The sequence below is a fragment of the Meriones unguiculatus genome, chromosome 15 (genome assembly GCF_030254825.1).
Source record: "Meriones unguiculatus strain TT.TT164.6M chromosome 15, Bangor_MerUng_6.1, whole genome shotgun sequence".
NCBI lineage: Eukaryota > Metazoa > Chordata > Mammalia > Rodentia > Muridae > Meriones > Meriones unguiculatus.
This window is the reverse complement of record NC_083362.1, coordinates 48,122,161-48,136,222: the sequence shown is the minus strand read 5'-3', so window position 1 is coordinate 48,136,222 and position 14,062 is coordinate 48,122,161. Positions and strand designations below refer to the sequence as shown.

General features: G+C 37.2%; 1 protein-coding gene across 2 annotated transcripts in view; it reads right to left on the bottom strand.

Annotated features, from left to right (window-relative positions):
• Nbeal1 (neurobeachin like 1) overlaps nt 1-14,062 on the bottom strand; it is a 143,755-nt gene that overhangs the window by 15,077 nt on the left and 114,616 nt on the right. The window contains exons 46-51 of one of the 2 annotated variants that reach the window (XM_060368445.1): nt 13,132-13,229; nt 9,646-9,762; nt 5,955-6,044; nt 3,863-3,972; nt 3,020-3,192; nt 1,777-1,871 (exon numbers count right to left, since the gene is read on the bottom strand). In XM_060368445.1, coding sequence (XP_060224428.1) covers nt 1,777-1,871; nt 3,020-3,192; nt 3,863-3,972; nt 5,955-6,044; nt 9,646-9,762; nt 13,132-13,229 — 683 coding nt within the window. Of the gene's footprint in view, nt 1-1,776; nt 1,872-3,019; nt 3,205-3,862; nt 3,973-5,954; nt 6,045-9,645; nt 9,763-13,131; nt 13,230-14,062 lie in introns of both variants that reach the window. The other variant, XM_060368446.1, reaches the window with a different exon arrangement.

Below are 14,062 nucleotides of genomic sequence, written 5' to 3'. Positions count from 1 at the left end.
GTATGAGACAAATAATGAGGGGGTATTTTCTATTTCTATGTAGAAATAATTATAAAAATGCCAATACTGAGCAGCCTTACCAGGCCAAAGAAGAAGACAATGCAGCCAGTCCTGATGAGACCTGATAGGCTAGGGTCAGATGGAAGGGGAGGAGGACCTCCCCTATCAGTGGACTGGGGGAGGGGCATGGGAGGAGATAAGGGAGGGCAGGGTTAGGAGGGGATGAGGGAGGGGGCTACAGCTGGGATACAAAGTGAATAAACTGTAATTAACATAAAAAAATAAAAACTAAAAAATGCCAACATAGGAAATTAATGTTAATGTGACAAAATTTCTTTTTTAATGTTTCTTTTTCTTTTTTGCTTTTTGTTTTCTTTTTTTGAGACAAGTTTTTGTTATGTGTTATTTTTGAGCCAGAGTCTTGCTATGTACATCAGACTGGCCTTGAAGTGACTACAAAGCCCAGGCTTTATCATGGTTATTAGAGGAGAATCTACCACCAATTCACTAAACCAGCACAATCCCTAACAATAATCTATAAACTTATTTCTTATACCCACAGACAAGTATAGTCTTGCCCCTTCTCAAGGAATTTTTTTCTTTGTAACAGATGTAGACCACTGCAAAAATCTACAAGCAATCAAAATATAGAGTTGTGGAGCCCAACCTCAACAAAAACATCTATAAAACAACTTCCATGCCTAAGTCTCAGTAATCAGTGCAAAAGATGGGACACTGAAAGTGTAAGAGCCATAGGATCGGGTAGTTTGCTGTGAGATTGTGTCTTTTAGTAACATCAGAAGCTATACCCAGCTATACCCAGGTGAGTCTCACCAGCTCACCTGTCCAAATGTGAACTGAACAAGGACAGTAACAATGGACAAATTGGATGGGATCCTACACAAAAAACAACAGGCAACTGAGGAAAGCTGAGAGAGGTGGTCCTTCCCAGGGAAGTCCACACCAATCCAGCATCCAACAGTCGATTCTTAAAACATGCATACAAGTAGTAGTATATGGACTCAACAGGTTATATTTAGGAATATGTATGTATCTAAATACATACACACATACAATAATGACTAATAAAACAAAAGGCCATGAAGTTTGAAGGAGAGTGAGAAGGGATATACGGAAGGGTTTGAAAGGAGGAAAGGGAAAGGAGAATAGGTGTGCTTAAATTACAATCTCAAAAGTAAAATAAAATAAAAAAGCTTACTTAGGCCTTGTGTTTGTGATCATTCACCATGCTTAGGCAACCACAAAATTTTGAAAGAGACTTTAAAAGATTGATGGATATACAATACTTGCTTCCTACTGAGCCACAGATGAAGCCTTATAAAACATCTAAACTACCAATACTGTAACATACAAAGTAAGAAGCAGAGGAGAAACTGGGATGGGAGACAGCCTGTTAGCACGATAGAAAACTTAGAAACTATTATATTAAAAAAAAAAAACTGTCTAAACCAGTATCATGGTAAGACTACAAAAATGAGGAAGAACATCTGGACATCTGTCATTTCTACAGTTCCACCAGAGAGGACAAGAGGGAATGTTATTATGCCAACTTAATATTTTTCTAGAGAAGCTGGCAAGGAGTAATTTTTGGTAACTACTAGAGAACAAAGCCATGAATCAAGCAAAAAAATCTAGAGTGGTGTTTAAGACAGGGCAGAACTCAAAAAACAGAATACAAAAATGTTCAAAATGTCATTTACTGCCAGAGAAATACTCATTACCCCAGTCCAAGAACATAAACTTTGTGATTATTACCTGTTGTGTTATTTGCCATATCATACATGTAGTGTCCCTGGAACCAGAAATCAAGTATAATCCACAGTAATCTGTAGCTAAGCAAGTCACAATATCTGTTTGAAGAAAGAATAAAATAAAATGGATATGTTTTGACAGAACAGAACTTTAAGAGTAATTCCAGTAACTGTTCAAATTATTACTAAGCCAGTGCTGGCAGGATGGCTCAGCAAGTAAAGGAATTTGCCAAGACTGGTGATCTGCACTTAATCCCTTTGTGCACACATGGCGCAGAGGCCTGAGTTCTGCAAGCAGTCCTCTAACCTCCTGGCACACACGTGTGCACCCCATACAAAACAAATGTAACCAAAACACATGAGGCGAGTAACAGAGGTCATCCCAGGCCAGTCATCTAAGAGCTGTCACGGAGACCATTCATTCTGGGGTGAGACATGACACTGAGGAGGGATTCGTAAGTAATGCTGCTATTTTTCCGCGCTCTCACCCTATCACATTTTCCTCCCACTGAAAATGACTATCTAATGGAATGTATCCTTAAGAAAACCAGTACAAAAAAAAAAAAAGAAAACCAGTACAGGGTCTGGACAGATGGTTCAGCAGTTATGATTTTATGGGAGTCTCTTCCAGAAGACCAAGATTTGATTCCAACCACCTACATGGAAGCTCACAATAACCTGTAACTCCAGACCCAGGGGATCTGGTGACCTCTTCTAGCCTCAGCAGTCACTGACTGCATACATGTAGTGCACAGAGAAACATGCAGGCAAAACATTCATACACACACCATAACTGAATAAATAAGAAAGACAGTACATACTATGTTACAAACTCGTAATATAAAAATCAATTTTGCAGAAAGGCTCTGAAATCAGCTGCACTAAGGAATACTTGGCAATCACCAGTGAAGAGTCAGCAGCAGATTCTGCCACCCTCATCTAACAGGGTTATTGAAAAAAACCCAAAAAACCTTTATTCTTAAACCGAGACCTGAAATACTAAGGTATACCAGGTTAATATATAGTCAACAATTTTATCTTTCATGCTTTACTGTTAATATGTCTTATATAATGATGACAAATTTTATTATGTGGCTACAAAATCATTATATCTGTAATACAATCTAATGTAATATGAAATTTTATTTAATTTATATGGTGCTTGAATGTACCCCCCATACAATAAATATTCTTAAAAGGAGTATGTGTCACTTTTATACAAGTTTTGGGGGAAAGTTAATTCTTACCTATATGTCGGATGTTATGTGAGACAATCTTTCCTTTGGTAAGTGACATCACTTGGATACTATTATCCCAGTGCCCGGCACTGAAGAGCAACTTCGCATCATGTGACACTACAAACAGTTTGGATGTGATTTCCAGCCCTGGGGCAAAAGGACCATTCACAGTGCGCTGAGCTCTGTAAACACAACTGAATTTTACTTTGCCTTAAGAGATCACTGAGACTATTACCAACTATAAAGTATCTCTCAGATGAGGTGAGAGCTCACTGCTAATCTTAGCACTAAGGAGACAGATAGAGGACAGTTTGAGGCCAGTCTGCTCTCTAGCATGAATTCCACGCCAGCCAGGGCTACACAGTGACATCTTGTCTGAGAAGAAAGAAACAAAAACAAACAAACAAAAACCCAAATAAAGATTATTTGCAAGCAGTGAAGAATAATATGATAATTTACCACCCCTAAAGCAATATTTTATTCCATTTTGTTAAAAGAGAAATTAGTTAATGTTGAATATCAAACATTGTTGAGGTATAACTTGAAAACAGAGGAGATAGAAAATGAGAAAGAAATAAAAATTGGTGTCTCAAAGTATTACTGTAAAAATAACAGGAATCACTGGTCAGTGGTGGCACATGTCTGTAATCCCAGCACCCAGGAGGCAGAAGCTGTCCCAGCACCCAGGAGGCAAAGCTCTGTGACTTTGAGGGCAGCCTTGCCTACAAAGTGAGTCCAGGACAGCCAAGGCTACATAGAGAAACCCTGTCTCAAAAACAACAACAATAGCAACAACAAGCAAACAAACACAAAATTCATGAGTTGTTCTGCTTTAAGTGTTCAGTTACTTACTTGGGGTTGGTCACAGTTTGATCCTTAATAAATGTGAAGTAGTTCGAAATATTTCTGTCATATGGTAGCCATCCATGGGTTCCAATGACATAATTCATGCTTACTGTTACCTGAAAAATATATGAAAATTCAAATAAAAGATTAAAGAATGTGACTAAAAGTAACCAGATGCTCACAGAGTTTAACATCTATTATTCAGGGAATACTGTAAGATACATGAAACCAAATCTTAAATAAATCAAGTGGAAAAACCTATTTACAGCTTATTATAAGAAAAGTTGTCTTCTTTAACAAGTTCTTTTCCTTCTAATTTCTCAGGTTATTACCATTACTGTTAATAAGGTTAACTTTTACCACAAAAAGCATGCCACAAACATAATCTAGAACAAATCAGTAGAGTTGACGAACTGTTACAATGTCCCTGAAGTGACAGTCTTAGTCCATTCTTGATTTTAAAAGTGAAAGGCTTGTCACTCCTTCAATTATAGAACAACAGGCTAGCCATCCACAGATTTAGGAAACTTAAAATTATGTGGATTTTGAGGTTGAAAACTACAGAATCTTAAAGGTAAAAACTATAATCAGTACTATTATATTTATTTCTATTATTCTTTTCTAATCAAGCACGACACATACCATAAAAAGAAATCTAATTCTGCCCTCTCTACTATTTACTACTGTGCTACAGCATAATTCAATCATGCTTAAGTTACAAAATTAGAATAAGACAAACCCAGTTTTAGTTCATGTGCCAAAGTCTCAGATCCTTACTCACTAGCTCTATGATTGGTGCATGGTCTTTCTGAGATTTAATTTCTTATCTGTTAAAAGGTAAATAATAATTCCTATTTCACATGGCTGTTGGGTAGATTAAATATAAATTCATGTAAAATATTCACTGAAATTCCCTAGGTGTATAACCTTAATAAAATCAGTATTAGTTTTGAGTATTGTTATTGTGGTTATGACAATGTTTCCTAGTTATTTTCATGTATTTATTTTTCCAGATAAATGTTATAATTACAGTAACTACTGACAAGCACTATATACAGGAGATATATACTTAATAAAATTAATTTCATAAAGAATTTGTCCATTCTTTTTTGTAATTCTGAGGGTTAAAAGTAGGGCTTCACACATGCTAAGCAGGTATTCTACCATGAAGCTATCCTTCCAGCCTTCTTGATTATTTTAAAAATACTCTTTTAAGCACAGAAAGTGGCTCAGTAGTTAAGAGCACTGGCTTCTTTTCCAGAGGACTCAGGTTTGAATTCTGGCATCCACATGGTGGCTCATAAAACATCTTTAACTCTACTTCTTGAAGATCTGATGCCCACTTCTGACCTCCTCAGAAACCAAAAATGCATGTGGTACATATCAATACCAAAAATATACCTAAAAATTTCTTTTAAAAAATTTAATTGGGACAATGAGATAGTTTCAAAGGATAATGCAATTGCTACTAACACTGAGGACCCAAGCTTAAATCTTCCCACATGATGGAACAGAGAATCAACTCACACACATTGTCCTCTAACCTCCAAATGCAGGCCAGCATGTGCACATCCTCACACATATACGTGGTAAACTAAAGATACAGACAGAAGAGAGCAACAGGACCAAAAAATCTGGGCACAGGGGTCTTTTCTGAGACTGATTCTCCAACCAAGGACCATGCATGGAGATAACCTAGAACCCCTGCACAGATGTAGCCCATGGCAGCTGAGTCTCTAAGTGGGTTCCCTAGTAAAGGGAACAGGGACTGTCTCTGACATGAACTCAGTGGCTGGCTCTTTGATCACCTCCCCCTGAGGGGGGAACAGCCTTCCCAGGCCACAGAGGAAGACAATGCAGCCAGTCCTGATGAGATCTAATAGGCTATGGTCAGATGGAAGGGGAAGGGTAGCTATCAGTGGACTGGGGGAGGGGCATGGGAGGAGAAGAGAGAGGGACGGTGGGATTGGGAATGGATGAGGGAGGGGGCTACAGCTGGGATACAAAGTGAATAAACTGTAATTAATCAAAAAATAAATAAATTTAAATTTGAAAAGATACAGACAATGCAATACGAAACAGGTATACATCAGCTTACCAGTAACTCAGGGCTGCCTTGAGACATGAAAGAACGAGATTGATTTTTGGGGATGATGGCCTTTAATAGTGGAATACCATCACTAATTCCCTGAAAAATAAAAGATATTTAATGACGGCTTCTGCTCAAATTTATTAGGTACAAATTATTGAAATTTTTTAAACAAGAAAGACCCCTACAATGCTTCATTTTTCTCTCCTGTAATAATATACTATAAAATGTGGAAAAGGAATTATCTGCCCTGTTTCAGTATTTAGCACACTTTAATCATCTGAAACCTATCACCATCTGTTCTGATACTGGTGACCAGATATGGCTACCTAGGAACAGATATCATTCAAAACAGAGAGAGATTTAGGATGTTTCTTTGTCCCTTGCTATACTGACACAAACATAATGCAGAAGTATATGCTTAGAATAAGTTAAATGAGAAAGTTGTCTATAATTTATAGGAAAATCGTTTGGGTTTGACATTAAAAACATCAATCTATTTTGTTAATTGAGGACTTTCTGAAAGTCCTAGATTATGAATATCATAAATGATTCAAAGATAAAGAAGATTCTAAGGAGACAATTACCATTACCTTATCACCATATAAGAATAATTTGGGGCTGGAGAGATGGCTCAGAGGTTAAGAGCACTGGCTGCTCTTCCAGAAGTCCCGAGTTCAATTCCCAGCAACCACATGGTGACTCACAACCATCTACACTGTGATCTGATGCCCTCTTCTGGCATATATGCAGATACAGCACTCTTACATAAAATAAACAAAATCTTTTTAAAAGGCTTTAAAAAAGGGTAACAGTATTTTGAACATAATTTGCTGATGTGGCTATAATTCAAAAACGATAGTTAGTATTTACTGTAGACAACATTATTGGATATATGCCATGTATCAAGTATTATTCTAAGAGGTCTATAAGAACTAAGTAAGCTATAAAATCCAATATAACTTATGAATCATAAAAACTGCTTTTCTCTTCACGCTGTGACTCAAGAGTCATCTGGGACGCCACCAGGGAGGCATGCAGGGTAACCGTAGACCTCAGCTCCTCTACGCCCAACCCCCAAGTCTCAGCCCAGCTCTGCAGCACAGCACCTGCAGCATGCTCCCTCCACCCTGCCCCCATCTCCAGCTCGCCACACAAAGGCTCCCCTCCTAACTTCCCTCCTCTCACTCACCGCTGTGTCCCAGCCTCTAACCCCAGCAGGCACTCCCTGCAGACTGCCACCTCTCCCTCCTTTGCTAAGCCTCACCCCAGCTGTGCAGCAGACCACCTAGCACTGCAGCCTCTCCTCACCCTCTGCCCCATTTACAGAGGACCAAGATGACCCTGGCACACTCTGCTGTCAGGTCCTCTGCTGTCTATCCCCATCAGGTCTCAATACCTAGAAAAATACATTTTACCTGGAACCCCAGCAGCCACACCTATCAAGATCCTAGAAGAATTTCCTACCAGACAAAACCACAGCTACCACACTCTCCTAAAAATCCAGAGAGGCAAACAGGAACAAAACACCCACTCAACAAAAACAAGACCAGATACCAGCACCTAGAATCAGTCTTCCAAAATTCCCAGATGCCTAGACACCAATATCTCCCCCTAGAGCCTAGCAACCTTTCCACGGCAGGCCCTGAGTACCACAACATAGCTGAGGAGCAAGAAAAACAAATTAACTTAAAATAACCCTTCTGAATATGATAGAGGCCCTTAAAGAAGAAATAAGTCAAATCCTTCAAGAAACTTATAAAAACACAAACACTGGAAAAAAATGAACAAATCAATTCAAGACATGAAAGTAAGAATAGAATCAATAAATAAAACTCAAACTGAGGGAAATCTGGAAATGAAAAATTTAGGAATTCAAACAGGAACTTCAAAAAGGAACCTCAGAGGCAAGCCTTACCAACAGAATATAAGAGATGGAAGGGATCTCGGGCATTAAAGACACAAGGAAGAAATGGATACTTTGGTCAAAGAAAATGTTAAATCTAAAAAAATCCTGACACAAAACAGCCAGAAAATCTGGGATCCTAAGAATAACAGGAATAGAGGATGAAGATGAAATCCAGGTCAAAGGCACAAAATGTATTTTTAACAAAATCACAGAGGAAAAATTTCCTAAGGAGATGTGTATCAAGATGTAAAAAATATCCAGAACATTAACAGACTGGACTTGAAAGAAAGTCCTCTCAGTAAAAATAATCAAAATATTAAACATACAGAACAAAGAAATATTAAAAGCTGCAAGGGAAAAAGTCCAATTAGCCTATAAAGGCTAATCTATTAGTATTCCATCTGACTTCTCAATGGAGACTCTTAATGTCAGAGGGACCTGGACAAAAACTCTGCAGAGTCTAAGAGACCACAGACGCCAGCACAGAAACTCAGCAAAAGTTTAAGCAACATCTATATACAAAACCAGATCCACAGAGGCACTGAAGGAAAACTTCATCCTGAAGAGGCTTCTTTGAGATTGGGTTTATCTGTGTAGCCTTGGCTGTCCTGGACTCTTTTGTAGACCAGGCTGGCCTTGAAATCCACCTGCCTCTACCTCCCTAAGAGCTGGGATTACAGGCTTTTACCACCCTGCCCAGTTGAGGGCACTCTTTCAATTATAGCATTAATTACTATTTTACTTCTAACACTATCAATTAAAATCTTATGCATTGGGATATATTTTATAGATGAGCAGATATAATTAAGAGCTATTAAAATATCTCCACTGTACACAGTATTTCAATTGTTATAAGAAATACTTTTGAAGTTGTTTTTTTTTTTTCTTTAAATTTTATTTATTTATTTATTTTTTATAAGACAGGTCTCACTATGTAATCCTGGCTGGCCTAGAATTTTCTAGGTAGAGCAGGCTGGCCTTGAACTTAAAACATCCACCTTCCTCTGCATCCCAAGTGCAGGGAATAAAGGCATGTACACCATGCCCTGCCCATGAATTTGTTATTTGTTATTTGTTCGTACTTGTCAAGAAAGCAAGCCAAGAAAGAGTTCAGAACACCATTTAGCTGCAAAGAAAAGCTTACAATGAAAGTAATTTACAAGTCCAGGGCTGGGATTGGAGCTGGCTTAGTGGTTAAGAGCTCTTGCAGAGGGTGCAGGTTTGAACCCAGAGCCAGTATCAGGCAGCCCTGGCCACCTTTAACTGTAGCTCCATCCACCTCTAGCCTCCAAGCTTCTGCATGCAGAATGCACATAAATCATTCAGATGCACATAAATACATATCATTTTGTTTGAAACATCATATTATAATATTTTTTCCTCCATTAAAATTGAATAAATTGGAGTGGGAAGATGGTTTAGTTAGTAAACTGTGTTAGGGCCCGAGTACCCATTTTAGAAAAAGCTGAGGGGGGCAGCACGCACCTATAAAGCCAACACTGGTGGTGAAAGATATGTGATAAGAGATGAAACCCTGGCCCCACTGGTCAGCTACCTTAACCAAACAGCACGGTTTTAGTTTAGTGAAAGCCTCTGTCTTTAAAAAATAAGGTGGAGAGAGCAACAGAAGATACTTGAAGCTCAGCTTTGGCTTCCCACACACACCAAAAAGTGGTACAACTCCAGGCACGGATGAGCACACCTGCACATACATGTACATAAACACAAACAAATTAACCATAGTATACAGAACTGGAGAAAGATCTCTGATATCACCAAGATGGGTATTACCTCTATAAAAAATGACTTCAGTTCAGGGAGGTGTTGAAAAAGGTTTAGGGTTGAAAGTTCTGTTTTGGTCTGCTTTTGAATTGCTTCTTCTGCTGATAATCGTGGGGGGTGTGGTTCCTTCAAAATAATTTTAAAAATTGAGTTAAATGAAAGCATGTTAGCGTTCAGTCATACATAGTGGACTGTGCTACAATCAAATGTATTATCATGCTCTTAAGAACTCCAAGCTGTGGCTCATCCTAGTCCCCCTAGCAAATTTACCACTCATCTTCTCTATGGACACCTCATTTCTACTTTAAAGTTTCCCTTTATGGATAGTACTCCCACCGTTTATTTCCAGGTTAGAACTTTTTTCATGCTTTTACCAATTGTTTAGAATTTCTTATTTTTTTCTTTTAAGTAGTCATTGGTTATTTGTGACAAATATTTCCTATCTAACCTATAGTGCCTCCAAGACTTTTAACAGGACCAGGTGTTGGATTTTTTTGTCACTTTTTTGGCATCTAAGGAGATGATCTTTTTTTTTTTTCTTCAGTTTGTTTAATAATGGGTTACAATGATAGATTCCTATATGTTGAACCACCCCCATATGCCTGGGATGAAGCCTACTTGGTCATGGTGGATGGTATCTTTAATGTGTTCTTAAATTCAGTTTGCAAGTATTTTATTGAGTATTTTTATGTCAATATTCATAAAGGAAATTGGTCTGAAATTCTCTTTGTTGGGTCTTTGTGTGGTTTAGGTATCAAGGAAAACAGTAGCCTTATAAAACTGAGTTTGGTAATGTTCCTTCTGTTTCTACTTTGTGGAATAGTTTGAAGAGTACTCATATTAGCTCTTATTTGAAGATCTGGTAGAATTCTGTGCTGAAACCATCAGGCTGTGGGCTTTATTTTTGGTTGGGAGACTTGATGACTGCTTCCATTTCCTTAGGGGATACAGAACTACTTAATTTGTCCATGTGATCTTGAGTCAACTTTGGTAAGTGGACTCTATCAAGAAAGTTGTCCATTTTATTTAGATTTTCAAATTTTGTGGCATATAGGCTTTTGAAGTAATACCTAATGATTATTTGGAATTCCTCAGTGTCTGTTGTTATGTCCCCCTTTTCATTTCTGATTTTGTTATTTGGATAATGTCTCTCTGTCTTATAGTTAGTTTGGCTAAGGGTTTGTCTATCTCATTGATTTTTCTCAAAGAAGCAGCTCTTGGTTTCATTGATTCTTTGAATTGTTCTCTGTTTCTAATTTAATTTTTTTATTTCAGCCCTGAGTTGGATTATTTCAAATTGTCTACTCCTCTTGGGTGTGTCTGCTTCTTCCCCCCCCCCACCCCCAAGGCTTTCAGATGTGCCATTAAGTTGCTTGTATGAGATGTCTCCAATTTCTTTCTGAAGGCACTTAGTACTATAACTTTCCTCTTAGCAGTGCTTTCATTGTGTCCCATAAGTTTGGGTATGTTGTGCCTTCATTTTCATTGAATTCTAGAAGTCCCTAGTTTCTTTATTTCTTCCCTGACCCTGATATTACTGAGTAGCAAGTTGTTCAGTTTCCATGTGTGTGTAAGCAGTTTGTTATTTCTGTTGTTGTTGAGGTCTAGTTTTAGACCATGGTGGTCTGATATGATATAAGCATTATTTCAATCTTCTTGTATCTGTTGAGGCTTACTTTGTGACCAACTATATGGTCTATTTTGGGGAAGGTTCCGTGAGGTGCTGAGAAGAAGATATATTCTTTTGTGTTTGGGTGAAAAAGTTATGTAGATGTCTGTTAGGTCCATTTGATTCATGATATCTGTGTCAATTTCTCTTTTTAGTTTCTGTTTCATTAACCTGTCCTTTGGTGAGAGTGGGGTGTTGAAGTCTCCCACTATTAATGTGTGAGGATCTATGTATGGTTTAAGTTTTTTATTAATGTTTCTTTTACAAATTTGGGTGCTCTTGTATTTGAGGCACAGACATTCAGAATTGAGATATCTTCTTGATGGAATTTTCCTTTGATGAGTACAAAATGTCCTTCTTCATCTCTTTTGATTAATTTTGCTTAAAAGTTTATTTTATTAGATATTAGAATAGCTACCCCAGCTTGCGTCGTAGGTCTATTTGCTTGAAAAGCCTTTTTCCAGCCATTTACTTTCAGGTAATGTCTATTCTATCTTTGTGGCTGAGGTGTGTTTCTTGTATGAAGAAGAATGACGGGGTATGTTTACACATCCATTCTGTTAGTCTGTGTGTTTTTATTGGAGAGTTGAGAACATTGATGTAGAGATATATTAATAACCAATGACTGTTAGTTTCTTTTATTTTGAAATTGGTTATAGCAGTATGTGTATGTGTGTGTGTGTGTCCACTTTTGGTTTTGCTGTAGTGAAGTTATTTATATCCTGTGTTTTTTTGGGTACAGATAACTTCCTTGAATGGGAGCTTTCCTTCCAGTATCTTCTTTAAGGCTTGGTTTGTTCACAGATACTATTTAAATTTGGTTTTGTTGTAGAATATCTTGTTTCCCCCATCAATGGTGACTGAAAGCTTTGCTGGGTTATAGTAGTCTAGACACTGGCATTTCTGGTCTTTTAGGGTTTGTAGGACATCTGCCCAGGCCCTCCTGGCTTTTATGGTCTCTACTGGGACCATTTCAACACTCCAAGCAAATCATCACTATGTAGAACAGTAGAAATTACAAAATAGTCCAAAAATTGAAATATAATCATAAACCTGAGCTTAGATATTATACTACTAGGTTGTTACAAATTTAAAATAATCAGCTTTTTTGAGTAAATATAAATCCTTTTGTGACTTATGAATAATTGGCTATGCAAATTCCCCTTATAGCTAGGGATCACATCCAGGCAATGTGCATGCATAGGGAAACCTTTTACAAATGAGTGAACTTTTTCAGATGTTACCCAAGCTGCCCTAGAATTCATTTTTTCCCACTCCAGCATCTTGAGTATCTGGATGTACAAGTAGGTGCCAAGACATCTGGCTTCATAACTGGATCCTACTTCAGTTTTTTTGTTAAGGTAGGAACAATCAAATTTACTTATTTTTAAGTGGCAGGTTAACATAAAATTTTCCTAAATTCTAGACAATGATTCTTGAACTTTTAAATTGAACTAAAACTTTTAAGAACAACAGTTGTATTAGACTTTGGACATTCAATTCTAGATTTCACTTGATATCCCTCTCTACCAATTACATAAGCACTTTACAGGATAAATGGAGTCATATAAATCAAGCCCTATCAATTACATATTCTAAGACTTGACTCTTCTTCAAGTCTCAGAATACTTCGAAACATCACTCTCTAGGCCAGTGAATCTCAACCTCTGGGTTGTAACCCCTTTGGCAAACCCCTATGTCAAAAATACTTACATTACAATTTATAACACTAGCAAAATTACAGAAATGAAGTAACAACAAAAATATTTTATGGTTGGAAGCTTAAGAACTACTTCTCTAAGCTGTTGATAATGTATTTAATTTACCTTTAACAGCTGACAAGGTGTTTGCCCAAAATTATTAATCATCCCTTCTAAGGCTTTTCTTTCTTTTTCATCTGTTAAGGCATCAAGATCTACAGCACCTAAAACAAGAAGTAATTAACTCACCATTGACAAAAAACATACCAGCATGATGCTGATTAATACATCAAGGACTGATGAACACATTTTAAACAAAATGTGACTCTTCAACTTATGTCACCAGAAAGTAATTTTCTAAAAACATTATTTTTATTTGTGTGTATTTGTGTGTGTATGTGTGCACACATGTCTGGGTTCATGTAAGAGATCCTCTGTGAAAAATAAAAGGAAGAACCACTGAGGAAAACAGCCTGACAACTTTCTTATATGCCCATACACATATCATATACATATACACACAAAAAAAAGATTTAAAAAGACAGAACATTTTCTCTGCAAAACAGTTCTAATGTTTGGTCTTCAGCTCTCGAAAAAAAAAAAAAAAGACAAAATAACAGTTCCGATGTTGAACTAATGTTATTAGAAAAATGTGTTACTGGTAATTCTAAACGCCTTCTTTCAAAATTTATTAAAAATATAATGTGTAGAATTATATATATATAGACGATATTAGGTACTGGTGGTGCACTCCTTTAATCCCAGCACTTGGGAGGCACAGGCAGGTGGATCTCTGCGAGCTCAAGGCCAGCCTGGTCTACAGAGTGGGCTATGTAGAGAGACCCTATCAAAAACAAAAACAAATGAGCTAACAAAAATTTGATTCAACAGGAACTTTGATTTCTCATAAGAAACAAAAAGCATGTTATAATTGTCATTTATAATTAGATTTACACACACACACACTATTATAAACTACTATTAAAAAACACAATGGCAGTTTTGTGACCTTCCAACTGAAAAGCTATTTTGTTGATATAGTCTTTCCCATGTTATG